Here is a 16,203-nt window from a genome sequence, read left to right as displayed (position 1 = left end):
TCAGCTTTCCTAGAGTGATTATTTTATTCAGTAAGCTAGAGAAGTAACAATTGTGATTAGCTAGCAGAGGAAAGCTGTATTAATTCATATCATATTTGCAAATAACTTTCCCGTCACATTATAGTTATACTACTCATCAGGATAAATTTACTTAGCATACTGTATCAGTGGCATACTGCAGTCTTTTTTGTTTTAAAGCCAAACTACAAGCATAGACAGTTTTTGAGCATGAATAAACAGAGAGACTAAAGTGAACAAAGTACATAGATGATACAACTCTCCAGTGAATAATAGAAATATATGGATTTTTTAAAAAGATACATATGGCTAAATTTTATGAAGAAAAAAAAGGAAAAGTCCAGTACTTCCTGCTGTATAAACTGTACAGTAATCAGCCTGACTGATGTTAGATTATCAATTTCATCTATATTTCCAGTATTGTTCTCAGAACTCCTGCTTTAGTTCAGAGTTGCTTTCTTCATTTCCTGATAATTCTAACAGAAGAAACAGCTCTCATGCTGTAAATTGGATCTCCAACAGTTGTTATAAAGTACAAAGGCATGTCTTCCAGAATATCTTTTAGGGATTAGTCTTTATCTTGCGCCTTCACTCTTACATAGAGTCCTTTCTTTGCTGAATAAGAAGGCTTTGTAACATTCTGTTCATTATTTGGCTTGCAGAATGCCAGCAAAACCACTGCCTGCTTAGGACTACAATTTACCTCCCTTTTGTGGGTTGAATATCTAAGAGGCTTGCTAGAAAAAAAACAAAAAATCTGACCAAATCTTCATGATTTGAGAAGAACTTGGCATCACAGTTTAAAAAACGGTCAGGACATGCTTTATCAGAAATACAGCTTGATTGGCTACTTACTAAGCAGATCAGGCTGCGGCGTTAAAAGCACAACCAAAATATTTTTAGAAAAAAACCTAATATGCAGCCTGGAGATTCAGCAACACCACAGTCACATCTCTACTTTGTAATTTTTCAAATAACTGAAATAGAACTTAATTGCTTGAGGTTTTTCAACTGAACTAAGTAGGTGCTAAATAAAACAGGCTGGCAGCCTGTCACAAGCGGGGTCCCCCAGGGATCGACACCAGGCCCCAAGCTGTTCAACATCCTCATAAATCACCTGGATGATGGGGTTGAAAGCACCCTCACCACATTTGCTGATGACACTGAACTAGGTGATGAGGTACACATGTCACAAGGGAGAGCCATCTTGCAGAGAGACCCAGATAGCCTGGAAGAGTAAGGTAGCAAGAATACTGTGAAGTTAAAGTGCAAGGTCCTGCGCCTAGAGCAGAATAACCAAAAAGCCCAGTACTGGCTAGGATATGTGTGTCTGGGGAGCAGCTTTGCTGAAAGGGACCCAGGGGTCCTGGTGGACGACGAGCTGATCATGAGCCAGCAGTGTGCTGCTGCAGCCACAAAGGCAAATCGGATCCTGTGCTGCATCCACAGGGGTGTTACTAGGAGAGATAAAGATGGGATCATCCCACTCCGCTCAGCACTTGTCAGGCCTCACCTGGACTACTGTGTCCAGTTCTGATCCCCACAACTGAAAAAAAGACATGGTCAGACTGGAAAGGGTCCAAAGGAAGGCCATGAAGACGATCAAAGGGCTGGAGAACCTGCCCTATGGGGGATGATTGAAGGAGTTAGGTCTTGTCTCCCTGGAGAAGATGCAGTGGGGGACCTCGTCACAGTATTCCAGTACTTAAAGGACAGCTACAAAGAGAGGGGTGTCTCTCTCTTCACAATCAGTTATATAGAGAAGACACGGGGCAATGCATAAAGGTTGTACCAGGAGAGGTTTCATCTCGACATAAGAGAATTTTTCTTACAGTGAGAACAACCAATGACGTGAACAACCTCCCCAGAGACACGGTACGAGTCCCCACCACTGGAGGTTTTCTAGACGCAAATGGACAGCAAGCTAGATAATTCTCATCTAAGCTCCTTTTCCTATGGGAAGGTTGGACCATATGATCTTTTGAGGTCTCTTCTAACCTGGGCTGTTCTATGATTCTAAAACAAATGGTGGACACTAACAATATAATTAAAATTAAAAAAAAATCACCACTTCACCCCTTATAATGATTCATACACTTCAGGATCTGATGAGGTCTCCAAAAAGGTCTTCCAGTAATAACAAAAAAAGCCCCAATTCCTGTTATTTCTGTTCTGTATCTTAAAGAAACATTTCTCATGAAGTTATGGTCCTTTCCCCTCACCTCTCAGAGAGTTTTTTTAATATGATAAATAAAACAAAACTAAATGCAACAGGTTTCACAGATATTTTGCAAGCCAGTATACCTATTTGAACCTACTGTACCTATATTTGAACAAATAAACAATTATCTTGGGGGGGGGGGGGGGAAGGTGCCTGACCAACCTTTAGAGATCATTATCTCCCTTTTCAGACCCAACCTATCTTGTTAATCCAACAACAAATAGACTATGTTGAGAACACAACTAATGGTCATAGAGCAAATTAAACTATTTTCTGTTTTATTTTACTAGGCTCATTTCCAGTCAGTTGATCTACAATTATTTTATACGCTCCACAAATCAGAAAACTCTGCTTAACATTAAGGAAATTCTTCCCTTGTTACTAAAAATCAGCATTAGTGTTACTAAAATGAAAAGATATTTAAGAAGAAATACATTTTTTAAAATAGAAAAACAGAATTTGAAAGAAAAACATTACAAGAACAGTTTTGAAGATATTTACTAGTATGTAAAAGGAAACACAAACAAACAAGCATACTTTTGTATTGAAAACCTGGGGCAGGGAAAACAAGTATTTATCTATTCTGTGCCACACAAAAAGCATTCTCTTCCTACAGTAAGGGTGGGCACGAGACTAAGAAACAGCAGTGAAAAAATATCAGATTAAAAACAGCCTCTCATCACAGGCCCTGAAACTTCGGCCACAAATTATTGTATTTTCTAAGCATGTCCTATCTCTCTATCTTCACTCAAGCAATGGATAGCTTGTGCGGGAGAAATTACCTATATAGATATCTACTTCTAGTAAAAGAAACTCCGTCATTCTGATCTATGCAATAAGGCAGTAAAAAATATACATACAAAGCACCATCTTTAAAAATTCCTTTGCACTTGTGCATGTGGATGCAATACAGAAAGAGCACATGCCTGCATGCAAAGCATGCTGTGGACTCATCCGTTGAGAACACTGTATTTGAGGGGATTTCAAATCCTTCATATTTTCCAGATGGTATTAAAATCAGATGTGCATTTAAAACATGTGAGCAAGATAAAGGTGAGCAAGATAAACTGGGTTTGGGTAAGTACCATTTTAAGAAGCAACAGCAAAAAAGACCAGATGACAAACAGCCCACTTGCCTTTTGGGCCTACCTGAATTCACATTAGAGATTACTGCGTACTACAAAAAGGCACAAGGGGTTTTATGAAACCTGCAATGGTAAAGATGCAAATTTTATTTTTAATTATTGAAAGTATTCAGGGTCACATTGTAGACTGAGTTGCATCACTACACCCCTTGAACTATTTCACTAATTTATAACACATTCAGGAGGGGAGAATGAAAGAATTAAAAAAACCCAAAACACAAAACCAAAACAAAACCCCAAGCCCAAAAACGAATAAACACAAACAAAACAAAAATCCCACAAACACTAGATACAAAGAATTTTGGCTTTCTCATCTTTTACTTAACTTTAAGGTTTCACTGACAGGCATTTTCTACAATAAAAGTGTTCTGCTGTAAGTAGCAAATTGCAACACTACTGTGCCTGGGGCGGGGGGGGGGGGGGGCGGAGAATCAAAATCCCATGCATCCTATCACGGAAAGGTGAAACATCAGTCTTGTTAACAGCAATGTACAGGGCTATACCATGTAACATTACAGAAGACCACACTTTTGTCAAGTGAATCTTCAAATAGTTTTGGATGAAATTTAAGGGGAAAAAAATCAACTATCAACCATTTAATCTTCTAAAGCCCACATCAGATTTATCAGCACTGAACAGGAATGTCAGGACTCAATTTTTCACTTTTTTTTTCCAGGAAATGTATTATCTTCATTAAACATTACAAAGCCTCCCTCTCAATAAGCAAGAAAGGAAATGCTCTTACTCATAACCTTTCCATTCACTAATTTAACTTTAGGCATTTACTAGAACAGTCTCTAATCTCGGTCCGACAATGAAAAGGATGGACTTACTTGAAGCTGAAACAAAACCTGTCTTCAAAACCCTTCTGTGTCACATTTGCTTTATATTTTATATTTTTATATTTGCTTTATATTTTGCTTTATATTTATGTTTTCAGTGTTCACTAGCTGGTTAACAGGGGTTAACAGTAGCCCCCTACGTCAGAAGTATGAGGGCATGCTGAGATACTATAGTTATGTTACAGAACAACACAACATGTTGTTCTTGATCTGCTTCCTTATTCTGACTTGTTTCAAACAGAATTCTCATATTGTTTCTGGCGCCACTAACAGTTCTTCTGAATTTAAGTTAACTGAAAGTTATGGAAACAGCACTCTGCAGCTAATTCTTACTGGAATTCAGAAAGATGAATATATAGATACTGTTAAGGTTTTTAATTGTGAGAAGAGCTACGGTTGCCATAATTTCTCAATTCCATTATTTGAATATAAAAAGAAACAAAGTCATTCTTGCAAGAACAGCTGAAGGCTCAGAAATCAAGTCCAAGTATTTAACTGCTGGAGGAGAAAACTTTGAATTATTTTCCAGATATATTCCGGTATTACAAACATCAAGCAATTACAAAAGTCAAGTCAGATGCAAAAAAAACCATAACCCCAAAAACCCCAATTCAGTAATCCTGTCACTATGCTACCCATTGGGTCTTTAAAACAAAGTATCAGTGCTGGCTTATTGAATGAAAGAAATCCGACAACTATAATAGAAGAATGTTAAAGCTTTTATACAGCATTTTCAGTCAAGTTCGGGTAACAACTTTCTCAACCTGGTATAAAACAACCCACTTGAATACCCATCATCAGCTTAGAAAAACTGCTCATGTTGATCACACTTCTTTTTCAGTTACGTTTGATTCTGAGCAAGTGGCAAGATACATCTTTCTAAACACCGAAGTTGCAGGGATAATTTGTGATTTATGGATAAGCAGCACACCGCTATACTAGAATCAAAATTGCAACAGAAATAGGAAGCAGAACTAGAAATAACTATGTGTTAGAAAGCCTATGTGTTCTTTCACTTTGGATTTAGGATACACATTAACCTGTTTCATCTTCTGTTTTAGAGAAGACTGACATTAATTTTAATTGTGGCCATCGCTAACTTGTAAGCTATACTTGGCTGAAAACAATATTATTTGTAATATACATTTGACTTATGTACAGCCAGGCACATTTGTAATGAGACACCTTGTTGATGCTTCTGGAAACACGCTCCTTTTTATACATATGCAAACATGTTTCCTTTGCAAAACAGCACTGTGTTGCTTATTAGGACACAAGGTGGCAGTTATTTATTTCAGAGTCTGGTGGAACTGAAACTCGTGACACAGTATTAACCAAGTGCCATTTTCTTGAAGGTGCCAATGGACCCAGCAGTCCTAGGGAAGAATATTTATTATTTCAATTTACTGCTTATAAAAATGCAAATTACTGTCTGTTGTAAAATCCTTGCTCTAGTTCATCTGCTATGAAAGAAATTTACACACCCTAGTGCCCTCCTAATAAAGGAACGTATTGGGTGTCTGTGCTGTGCTGGCAGCGGGGGCTGCAGGGGGGCCTCTGTGAGGAGAGGCTGCAGCTGCCCCGTGCTGGACCCAAGGCACTTCCAACTGGCTCCAATGGACACACTGCAGGGCACAGCTGAGCCCCTCAGCCAAGGTGGTGGTGTGGGGCAGAGGTTCACCTGCACCCCATGGTGAAGACTATGGGAAGCAGGTTGTCCCCCTGCAGCCCATGGAGGACCACAGTGGGGAAGATATCCACCTGCAGCCCATGGAAAGCCCATGCCAGAGCAAGCTCCTGGCAGCAGCTTTGTATGGCCTTGTTTCCCATCGTCCTACTCTATTTTCTTATTGGCAATAAATTAAATTAATTTCCCACAAGTCAGATCTGTTTTGTCTGTGATGGTAATTGGTAAGTGATCTTCCTGTTTTCATCTCAACCCATGAGCTTTTCGGTCTCATTTTGTCCCCATCCTGTTGAGGAGGGGAAGTGAGAGAGCATCTGGGTGGGTGTATGGCAGCCAACCAAGGTTAACCAACCAAAAAATGAGACTGTGACAAGCCACTGTTCAACAGAAGGCTTTCCCTGACAAAATTCTTTCTTGTAGATATTCCTACTGGGAATCCAGATGACCTCAAAAGATCTGGAAAAAGTCCCAGAAGATTATTTTGTCTCAGCAAAAGTCTGCCAAAGGCTCCAACTGCTTCTATGTTCTAGGAAAAGTAAAGAAACTATTTTGCAGCTTCAGTTCTCAACCTACCATCCTCTGGAAACCTGTATTTTCTGAAAAATCTAGAACTACCATTTCAGGATTTTTCTTAGCTTAGCCCTGGCCTAGTAATTTCCACTTCCAGAACTTTGCACAGAGTAAGCCAGCCACACTCTGAAAAATCATACATTGCCCTGTGTTTTCTTTTGTCCCACAGGGTTACAAGTCTAATTCCTTGGTAGCATGACAATGGATATTTTCCTTTCCAAACATAAAAATTACATATAGTAAGTTACAGCAATGAAAAAAGTTTAGGACAGTACTCTATGGACTGCAGGGCAAAATGCTCTCTGGAGTCTAGAGAGAACGGTATGAAGAGACTCCATAAACTTTAAACATCTCAGCAGTATACAATCACTCTGAATCATCTGATTAACAACAGATTAAAGACTTTCTCCTCTACCCAACTCATTTAAAGATTCCTTCTACTTAACACTGGCACAATCTAATTAATCTTATGTCAACCAAAATGATTCCAAAAGTCAGATTACAGTAACTGGAAGAAACTGCCACACCAAAATATATAAATAAAACAGGAACAGATATAGAAAGGAGCAAAGTGTTAATATATCATGTGTTTTGTATTTTCTAGAATTACATTAATCTCATAGCAGAATTCAACTGACTTGTTACATAAAATTAACATTGTTTTATGCAAAAATCAAGCAGCAGCCCTGAATCATTTACTGCCAAAGCAAATCTTATTATGTGAATGCACTATTTACATGTAATTAATTACCTTTCTCAACATATAATGTTAACAAAAAAACTGGTTATGAATGAAGCATCACTATTTAAATTAGCTAACAACTGGATGCAGTTACTTTTTTTTTTTTTTCCCATCTGCATAGATGAACATTTAAGAAGCTATACTTGATGAGTCAAAAGGATTGAGTTAAAGTCATGAAAACAAAAAATCCTACTGGTGAAAAACTGTAAGCGTATATTTATTGCTCAACAGAATACAAGTCAAAATTGTCAGAGATATAATCTTATTCTAAATTATACATTCAAAGCTAAGAAGACATGGTGATAGCTGCAAAATCACTGCCATTAATGCAATCTTCTATTCCTTAATGATCAAGCACCACAATTGCACTTATCAGAAACAGTGTCCATAGAGCCATGTCCTTTCCCCTCCAGAACAATGATTACTTTCTTATGCAAACTAGTGCATCCATGCATTAAAATGGCTCAAGAGAAATACAAAGTTTCACCACCTAAGAACATCAGTTTAAAAGCAAAGAATTGCCATGTTTTTCAGACTTGTGCTAGCTTGCTTATGCTCTTATTTCAAGTTTGCACAGGACCACCAGCATCATTTTGCCTCCAATGAGTGATGCCCCCATTAACCTACTAGTGTATGAAGGCTTTCATTCCTAATTCTAATGCATACAGCTTCTTTCTTTCCTTATATGTACAATGACTGGATTTTCAAAATAGCAAACAAGGCATCAAGTAACATAGGGGAGAAACAGCCAACAACTAGAAAAGAAGTGTCTACTCTTCCTCAGCATGTCACCAGACGTCTGTCTTCCCCAGAATGGAAGCAGATACAATAGTATTTCAATACTAATGCAATACTATAAATCAAAATATGTCAGAAATCTCACTTAAAATCCTTTCATCCTTCATGTCAAACTGCATTTTTGTTAATCTACCTGTCTTCTTGGCAAAAGCTTCCCCCAGTTTTTGCATCTGAAACTTCCTTGTCGTATTTTCTATCTTATCTACCCTCTATCTTTCCAAATTCAGTAATTTTAAAAAAAAGTTTATTCTTACCAGAGTCACAGACAGATTCATAACCCTTCCACACTGATCAACATAGTAGACATTATCCTGGTACCAGGAATCAAGGTGAAGATAATTATACATGCCAAAAGCACGCATGTGGTCAAGGGTATATTGATCATCACGAAGTTTCACTTCTGCTACAGCTGGGGAAAAAAAGAAAGACTATTTTAACATTTATTTATGTTTGGTTATAATTTAATAACTTAAAATTCAAGCTAATAATTTCAAAATAATTCTTCCATTCTTTGACCATAGGTCTGGTTCATTTAAACACTTTATGTACACATAGTTTAAAATTTCACCATAAACTTGGAAAGTGGGTCATCCACCCTGAAGGCCACAGTCATTCACTGTGATCATGTAATAACCAGTACCATTTATAGTGGCCTATACTTCCTCTTCAAGACATGTGTTGAGATCCAATTTCTCAATAACCCTCACAAGACAAAACACACATGCGACAACTAAGTGAAACCTACTTTTAAATCTGCTTGGGAAGAACACAAATCATTCCTGATATGTACATGTAATTACAGTAAGGGAAAAAAATTCTGCTTTATGGTAACTCCAAGATACCAACAGCCAAAAGAAATGTACCATCTAACTACATGGATTTCATAGTCTTAAATTCTGAACCAAGCTCTCAGCACTTGCAAGGCAAAAGATTAGAACAGTACAAAGGCAGAATTAGTCATGGCCATTACTAAAAAAAAAAAAAGTATGTTCCTAGCACTACCACTGAGGTTGAAGTCTTGAGAAATGTCCCAGGTACCACCAAAATTTTGGAATAAGCTTTTTCTAACTGAAAGAGGCTGCAAGGAATGGCTGTTCACTATAATGGTACCTTCTGCAAGGCAAGAAGCATGCTACTTACAGTCACCCACTTGAGCAAGATTTTTCCAAATAGAAAACCTCTCCTCAGCTACCAGTAATCACAACTGGGGTTCTCTTTCTAAGACTAACCAAGTTTTATTTAAACTAGCTGCAGCTCTTTCTTCCTATTGCATATCTATACAGAGATCAGGCAGCTGTAGTCCCAACGTCTCAAAATACAGATAATCCTCAAGTTTTAGCAAAGACATTAGCAGATGTCTAGTCCATCCTTCTGTAAATAGTCTCAGAGAGACCGGAACTCCAGTTCTCACCCCGGTATAGTCACCCCAGGATCCTGAGCTTACCTGCTTGAAGTTTATCTCAAACTTACATAAAAAGCAAAATCCTTTAGGAAGCTACAAGTAAACTGTCAGCCCATGATGATTAGCCTTCAGACCCAGAGTATGGGGAAAACACCTCAAGGCTAATCCTTCTCATAGCAACAGTTATTTCAGTTCCAACTTTTTCAGCTTCCACTTTCTTCTCTTTTCTGCTCAGAAACAGAGCAAAGCAATTTCCAGTGTTTCACTTCCATACACTCCCATAACAGGGACCACTTACAGCTCTATGCAGCAGTCTTCACCTTATATTTCTTACACTCTTCTTCGGCATCTACTTAAAATCTACTGAAGAAGCAGTAGTTTATTCTGCTTTGTCAGAACACCAGTTACTGCAAACAGCAGTTCATTTTGCAGTGCAGTCAGCGCCACTGCATAGCTATCACAATACCATCAATCAGATAGTCACTAGATGGCTCAGAACTGACCCCACTAGATACTGACTATTAACATAAAAGCAGCCATAGGAAACTATGCAAGATTACACTGTCCGATTAATAAAAAAAACCCCAGTCATACTATACAAAATGCTTGCGAAATGACAGTATAATTAGCAATTAGTCTCCTAATCACTATTGATACGTGCAAGCCAATAGGATTAATTCCACTCAGCTTAAATCATTATTCATATTCACCACACAGAAGGGATTTCCAGACCTCTGCATTTAATAAATTACTGTTCCCCAAGCCATGGCCCTTCAAAAAAAAGCTAGAATATCAACGAAGGAGTGAGAAGAAAAAACACCTGTCATAATGGGAAAGACTGTTACCCATTCCAATTTCTACTTTAACTAATTAGAATATTTTACAGTAAATTACACTGTAAGAGATATTAGAAGGATGTGTTGGAAAACGTGTTTTAAAACTGTTTGTACAATCAAGCTTTATCGCAGAGACATTTTTCCCAACACGACAAGAGATGATGTGAATATTCTGTAAACAATTAAAGACAAACCAAATACAATCTAGGATAATTATTTTCAGTGAAACCAAGTACATGTCATCTACTTCCTGTACAGATACATTAACTGATTTTCTGAAATTAGAATACACATGCGGAAGCATGAAAAGCTTTTCCAGCACAGAAAACCTAAAATTGCCTTAATTCTGTAAAGCTTCCTTTCTCCACTTCTCCTCCTGACTCCCTAAACATGTTGCTGCTGCCAGAATTGTAATAAAAACATACACTAAGAGTGAAAATAATCCAAAATAGATGTTTTCTAAAGCAAATGTATAACATTTTAAAAAAATCTTGGGAATATGTATTACTGATTACCTAATTGTGAGGTGATAAGCTTTATTAAAAGCTGAAAGAACATGAATAAATTATCTGTCCCTGAGTTTTTTAGCCTGTAGCCCTGACAAGCCCTGAATAATAAGCGGTCAGGAATAGGAGATTCAAATCCCTTGCATAATTGCAATATGCAATTAATCCTTCATAAACAGAAGTCAGAAACTATACAATTTGTAGGTGATTTTAAACCAGGAAATAAAAAGTCTACTGTACTCTCATGAAACACTTCAAATAAGGTTACCAACTGCTTGCAGAATGTATCCTGTGTATGTAGCTCTCTGCCAAGAAGTAGTAATTAGAGAAACTATTCCATTCTTTATTAATTGAAACCCATTCTGTGATCAAGTGAAATCTGTGCACAAATACCATGTGCTATCACATACCCTGCAGTCAGATATTTTATAGATTTTACACTAGGATGAAGTTCACTCCTTCCTTTCTACAGCCTTCCAGGTTCAAGTTTTCTTGATGGTCCTTGGAAAAATGAGGAGAAACCCAACAGAGCTGAGTATAAAAAAAAAAATGAAGGACAAGAGAGAGAAGAAATGAAGACTTTTCAAAAAGTAAATTAAGAAAAAGAGAAGTTAATATAAAGGAAAAGAAGAAATACTTCAATCAGATCATCACCTTATTCAGTCACATAGTTTTGGGGGGTTTTGTTTGGTTGTTTAGTCAGGATTTTTTGCTGATTTTTTGTTGCTGTAGGCTATTTTTTTTTAAGAGTCACAGACTAATTCATTAGCTTCAACTTTTTGGATTCAATTAGCAAGGAGCAATTAACAACATACTCAACAAAATACTCAACAAAATGATACATGCTCTCCTTCAAGTTTCTGATAAATAAATCTGCACTACTAAAACCCAGGAACAATGATTCATACTCTGTCACACCAGAAAAGAGGGCAAATATGCAGAACGTATAAATTAAATCTCAGCTTTCAATATTATTTCATAACAACTTTAGTTAGGTGTGATATTTCAGACTAGAACAAAGAAAGTTATGTGACTTTTTTAGAACTGTATTTACCTCCAGCTCCATGATTAAAAAAAGTAATTATTTCAAAGATAATCACGCGAAGATTTTCACTCACACCACCTTTACTTAAAAGCAAAAGCACGAAATACAGAGCAAATCATAAGAATCAACAGGAGTAAGATGTCCCTAACCTAACTGGATCTTATAATAATTGTTACTCTGTACTGCAGAAAAAATCTCCTCTGAATAAAGAGCACTATCAAGGGACTTATCCTTTAAATGAATAGTGAAGTGAAACCTTACATCTGCCATCAAACACTCTAATGGGAAAAAAAGGAAAAAAAAGTAGAGAAAAAAGGGTGAGAACCCCGCCGCCACCACACACACTTTTTTAGATGTTTTACTGAATACGTCAAAACAACTTTACAACACCGGAAAATATGTAAAATAATTATATCAACATATTATTTTAGGGCATCAAATGTTATCTCCTTGTATGCCATAGTTTGTTTTGCAATGCCACCCAGTGGAAGCAATTTAGTATTTCATATACACTTATTTATGTAAGAGATTACATTAATTTATTTTCCAGTATCAGCATTCAAAGATCCTTCTAACACTGCATTAATTCTTTTTCTTTTAATATTAACAAATGTTTTTATTGTTAATGGCAGCATCATGTCGTTGAGTTGACTAAAAGTACAAGGCTTGTTTATTCTACTGCAGTAAGTATACCAGTAGCCCAAATAAAAAAATTTACTGTTTAATAAGCACATAGCTTGCTGAAAACAAGCACAGGCCAACAGATACCATGTGATAACATATTTTTGCCTGATCAAATTACTTACACAGCTGTGAAAAGTAAATAGGATCTATCACACACTGAACTGAACAAACAAGTCAACAAGACCCAAAAACTAGCTATAGTGCTACTTTCACAAATGCCTTGCAATGCCTTGATTTATAAGCTGACTTGTGCCAGCCCCAAGAACCATCTTCTTTAACAACAGATACAAGGCAGAACTCGCTTCTACGGTATCTTTTTCTTTCTCAAGAAAATAAAATACAACCCAAGAACAGATACACATGTGCCTGAGACCTAAACCTAGATTTACGAAATGTAGCTGTAAATGTCTGAAAAAGCCCTGGCTCACAGTTTCTTAGTATTTCCCATACATTACTTTAAAGACTTTTTTCTATATTTAATTTTTCAAATGGAAACGGAAAACGCAAATGGAAATCTCTGCAAATGTTTGAAACATATCATTGCCTTTGGCTCCATAAAAAGACACAAATGCATGTTTTCCATATAGCATTACTAATGGGCAGCTACTTTGCCCTGAAGTACAGACCTTCTAGTCTAAACAGGCTACAAATAGGGAAGCCATTTATTAACACCATTTTCGAGAAAAGTGATAAAACACCATAAATACACATGACCAAAAGAATGCATTCTCTGCATATTCTCCCAGCTTGGAACAGGAGCTCCACGTTGGAGTGAATGTTTACTATGCCTTTCAGATGTTATATCTAAAAGCATGCAACACATCATTCATGTAATGGTTCTGCCAAATAGACAGGACAGAGAGGAAAGGCATGAGGGATACCCACATTTGAACAAATTCCAGGCCTCTGGAAAAAAAGGAATCAAGTTACACCTGACCAGTGGAAGTCAGGTTCTCATTCCTTTAAAAATGTCATGCATCTTACACAAGCTCCTTGTTGAAGACAAGGATTTGCCCCACGATCACTGCTTTGGGTTCTGCTGAGGTCAGATCAGGGCAGGCAGAAGAGGCGACAGTAAATGAGACACTCTTTCCTCACTTCCCAAGATTTAGTGATCTAAAAGAAAGGCATTACGAAGCTCAATGCAAAGTAAGCATTGGAAAACAAGTTATGGAAATAAACTAAAGAAAATAAGGAGAAAAATAAACAAAATTTAGGATGTAGAGTTGGGAATTAAAGGCATAATAGCGTGGGACCCCTTACAAGTTGAAACATGTTACCAGGATGAGAGATGAGGAAATAGAAATGACTGTGAAAGTTTAGATTAACTAGGACAGAACAGGTAGGAGTAAGGAAGAAATAAAAGAACAAGCAAATCAGAGTATTTAGAAGGGAATATAAGACATCAAAATTTCACCATTCTTATTCACTGTGACCATATATTTAAGAAAATCAGTAGAAAATTCCCTCTACCACGGATCCAAAAAATAAATGTATGTTTTAAATTTGTTTCTGCTTCAGCTGCACATCTGACCACAGCAAATTCCTAGCAACGACAGTTCGACAGTTAAAGCAAATTAGAACTGAATACTAAGTTTTAGACGATGGTCAGACAATGAAGCTTCTTGTAGTCCACGTGAACATAACAACCACCACAAGTTGCCCCGTGATACCACGTGCTGCTCTCCACCTGCTCCAGTAGTAGAAGCCTGCATCAATTCCATGTGTCAAATTTTTTTTGGTAATTTTGTTTTATAGCTAGCAGTGGAATTCACAAAAATTGATAAATATAAAAATATAGATTAAAATATTGACCAAGAAGAGAAGATTAATACTCTAATTCTTAATATACAAGTGTGTAATAACACTGTATAAATACGTCAACTACAGCTGAGGTAACTCAGGTCTACCTAAGAATGACCACCTATTTCTATTTATTGTCATGTATTCCAAGTACTGTACACCCTACACATTCATCTTACTGCCATGAAATTTGGGATGCCACACAGGCAGAACTCCAAATGCCAGGTCGTTTGACAAGCACTCCTGAAAGAGCTTCCTGGAAAACAAGCAAAGAATTCAACAGCCTTTGTACATTAATCTTCCAGATTCTACTACCACATTTTTCCACACAGTTGTGAATAAAATCACAAATTGCTCATGCTGACAGCGTTACTAAACATTTGACATTTTTTTCCACTATTGTACTTCACTCACTCACACTTCGAGGAAATAAAATCAAACTCTTCACTCAGTGACAAATACTAATTTAATAATCCACAAACTACCAAGTTCTTCACCATGTTCCTGAGACTTAATCTGCTCACAAATGTGCTGGAAACCAGAAGGCCTTGGACTTTTCACACAGCTGTGTGCCGTATTCTGCTGTGCCGTAATCTGAAAAAGCCACAGCCTACACACCAACCATGGTCTCTACAACTCAGGCCATTATCCCTGCACAAAAGTCAAGTCACGGAAGGATGCCATCAGTCTAAGACATATACAGAACCCTGACAGGAAATACAAAGTTCAGGTACAGAACACCTCTGTACTGTGAGGAAACTGCCTGGAAGTAAGCACAAGAAAAACAGCAAGGACAGTGAGTGTACTGGTTTTGGCTGGGATAGTTAGTTTTCTTCACAGCAGCTAGTATGGGGCTGTGTTTTAGGTTTGTGCTGGAAACAATATTGATAACACAGGGATGCTTTTGTTCCTGCTGAGCAGGGCTTACACAGAGCCAAGGGCTTTTCTGCTTCTCACCCCACCCCACCAGCGAGTGGGCTGGGGGGCACAAGGACTTGGGAGGGGACACAGCTGGGACAGCTGACCCCAACTGACCCAAGGGCTATCCCACACCATATGATGTCACGGTCAGCATATAAAGCTGGGGGAAGAAGAAGGAAGGTGGGGATGTTCATAGTGATGGCGTCTGTCTTCCCAAGTAACTGTTACGCGTGATGGAGCCCTGCTGTCCTAGAGATGGCTGAGCACCTGCCTGCCCATGGGAAGGGGTGAATGAATTCCTTGTTTTGCTTTGCTTGTGTGTGAGGCTTTTGCTTTACCTGTTAAACTCTTTTTATCTCAACCTACAAATTTTCTCACTTTTACTCTTCTGATTCTCTCCCCCATCCATTTGGGGGTGAATGAGCGATCAGCTATGTGGGGCTTAACTGCCAGCTGGTATTAAATCATTACAGTCCTTTTTGGTGTCCAACATGGGGAACGAAGGGTTTGAGATAATGACAGATTTGACTGGCATGTGCTAGATCGAATTTATAGCTGTTATTGCTGTTTAGCTATTAATCAGCACACTCCTGTGCTTGCCATGGGGCTGGCTTGCTGTACTGTACATTACATTCTAGTGCTCGTTAGTAGCTGCTTTTTGCTTTCTCTGCTCGCTGTGCTGCTTCTCACCTTACTCTGCTGTGCCTGGGAACATTCTGATAACAGCAACGGCCAGGCGCCTGGGCTGGCAGGTGGTCAGGGCATCGCTGCTGTTTCTGTGCTGCTGCGCTGGACAGGCTGGAACCCCAGTCAAAGGGCCTGTGGCCTGTGGGTGAGTCCACGTGGGTGTGAAGCATCTGTGGCTGTGGATAAGCCCATGCTGGAGCAGGTACATCTCAAAGCATCTGTGGCCATGGTTACATCTGTGCCACAGCAGGTATGTCTCTGAAGGAAATGTGGCCCAAGGATAAGTCCACACTGGA

The 16,203-nt window shown here is 38.2% G+C and overlaps 1 protein-coding gene across 1 annotated transcript in view; it reads right to left on the bottom strand.

The window, feature by feature from the left end:
- NUDCD1 (NudC domain containing 1) overlaps nucleotides 1–16,203 on the bottom strand; it is a 51,780-nt gene that overhangs the window by 33,139 nt on the left and 2,438 nt on the right. Inside the window, exon 2 of the mRNA XM_064442218.1 lies at nucleotides 8,278–8,432. Coding sequence (XP_064298288.1) covers nucleotides 8,278–8,432 — 155 coding nt within the window. The remainder of the gene's footprint in view (nucleotides 1–8,277; nucleotides 8,433–16,203) is intronic.

This window comes from Phalacrocorax carbo, chromosome 2 (genome assembly GCF_963921805.1).
Source record: "Phalacrocorax carbo chromosome 2, bPhaCar2.1, whole genome shotgun sequence".
In the NCBI taxonomy this organism is placed as follows: Eukaryota; Metazoa; Chordata; class Aves; order Suliformes; family Phalacrocoracidae; genus Phalacrocorax; species Phalacrocorax carbo.
The sequence above is the reverse complement of the archived record's forward strand: the minus strand, read 5'-3'. Positions and strand labels throughout refer to the sequence as shown.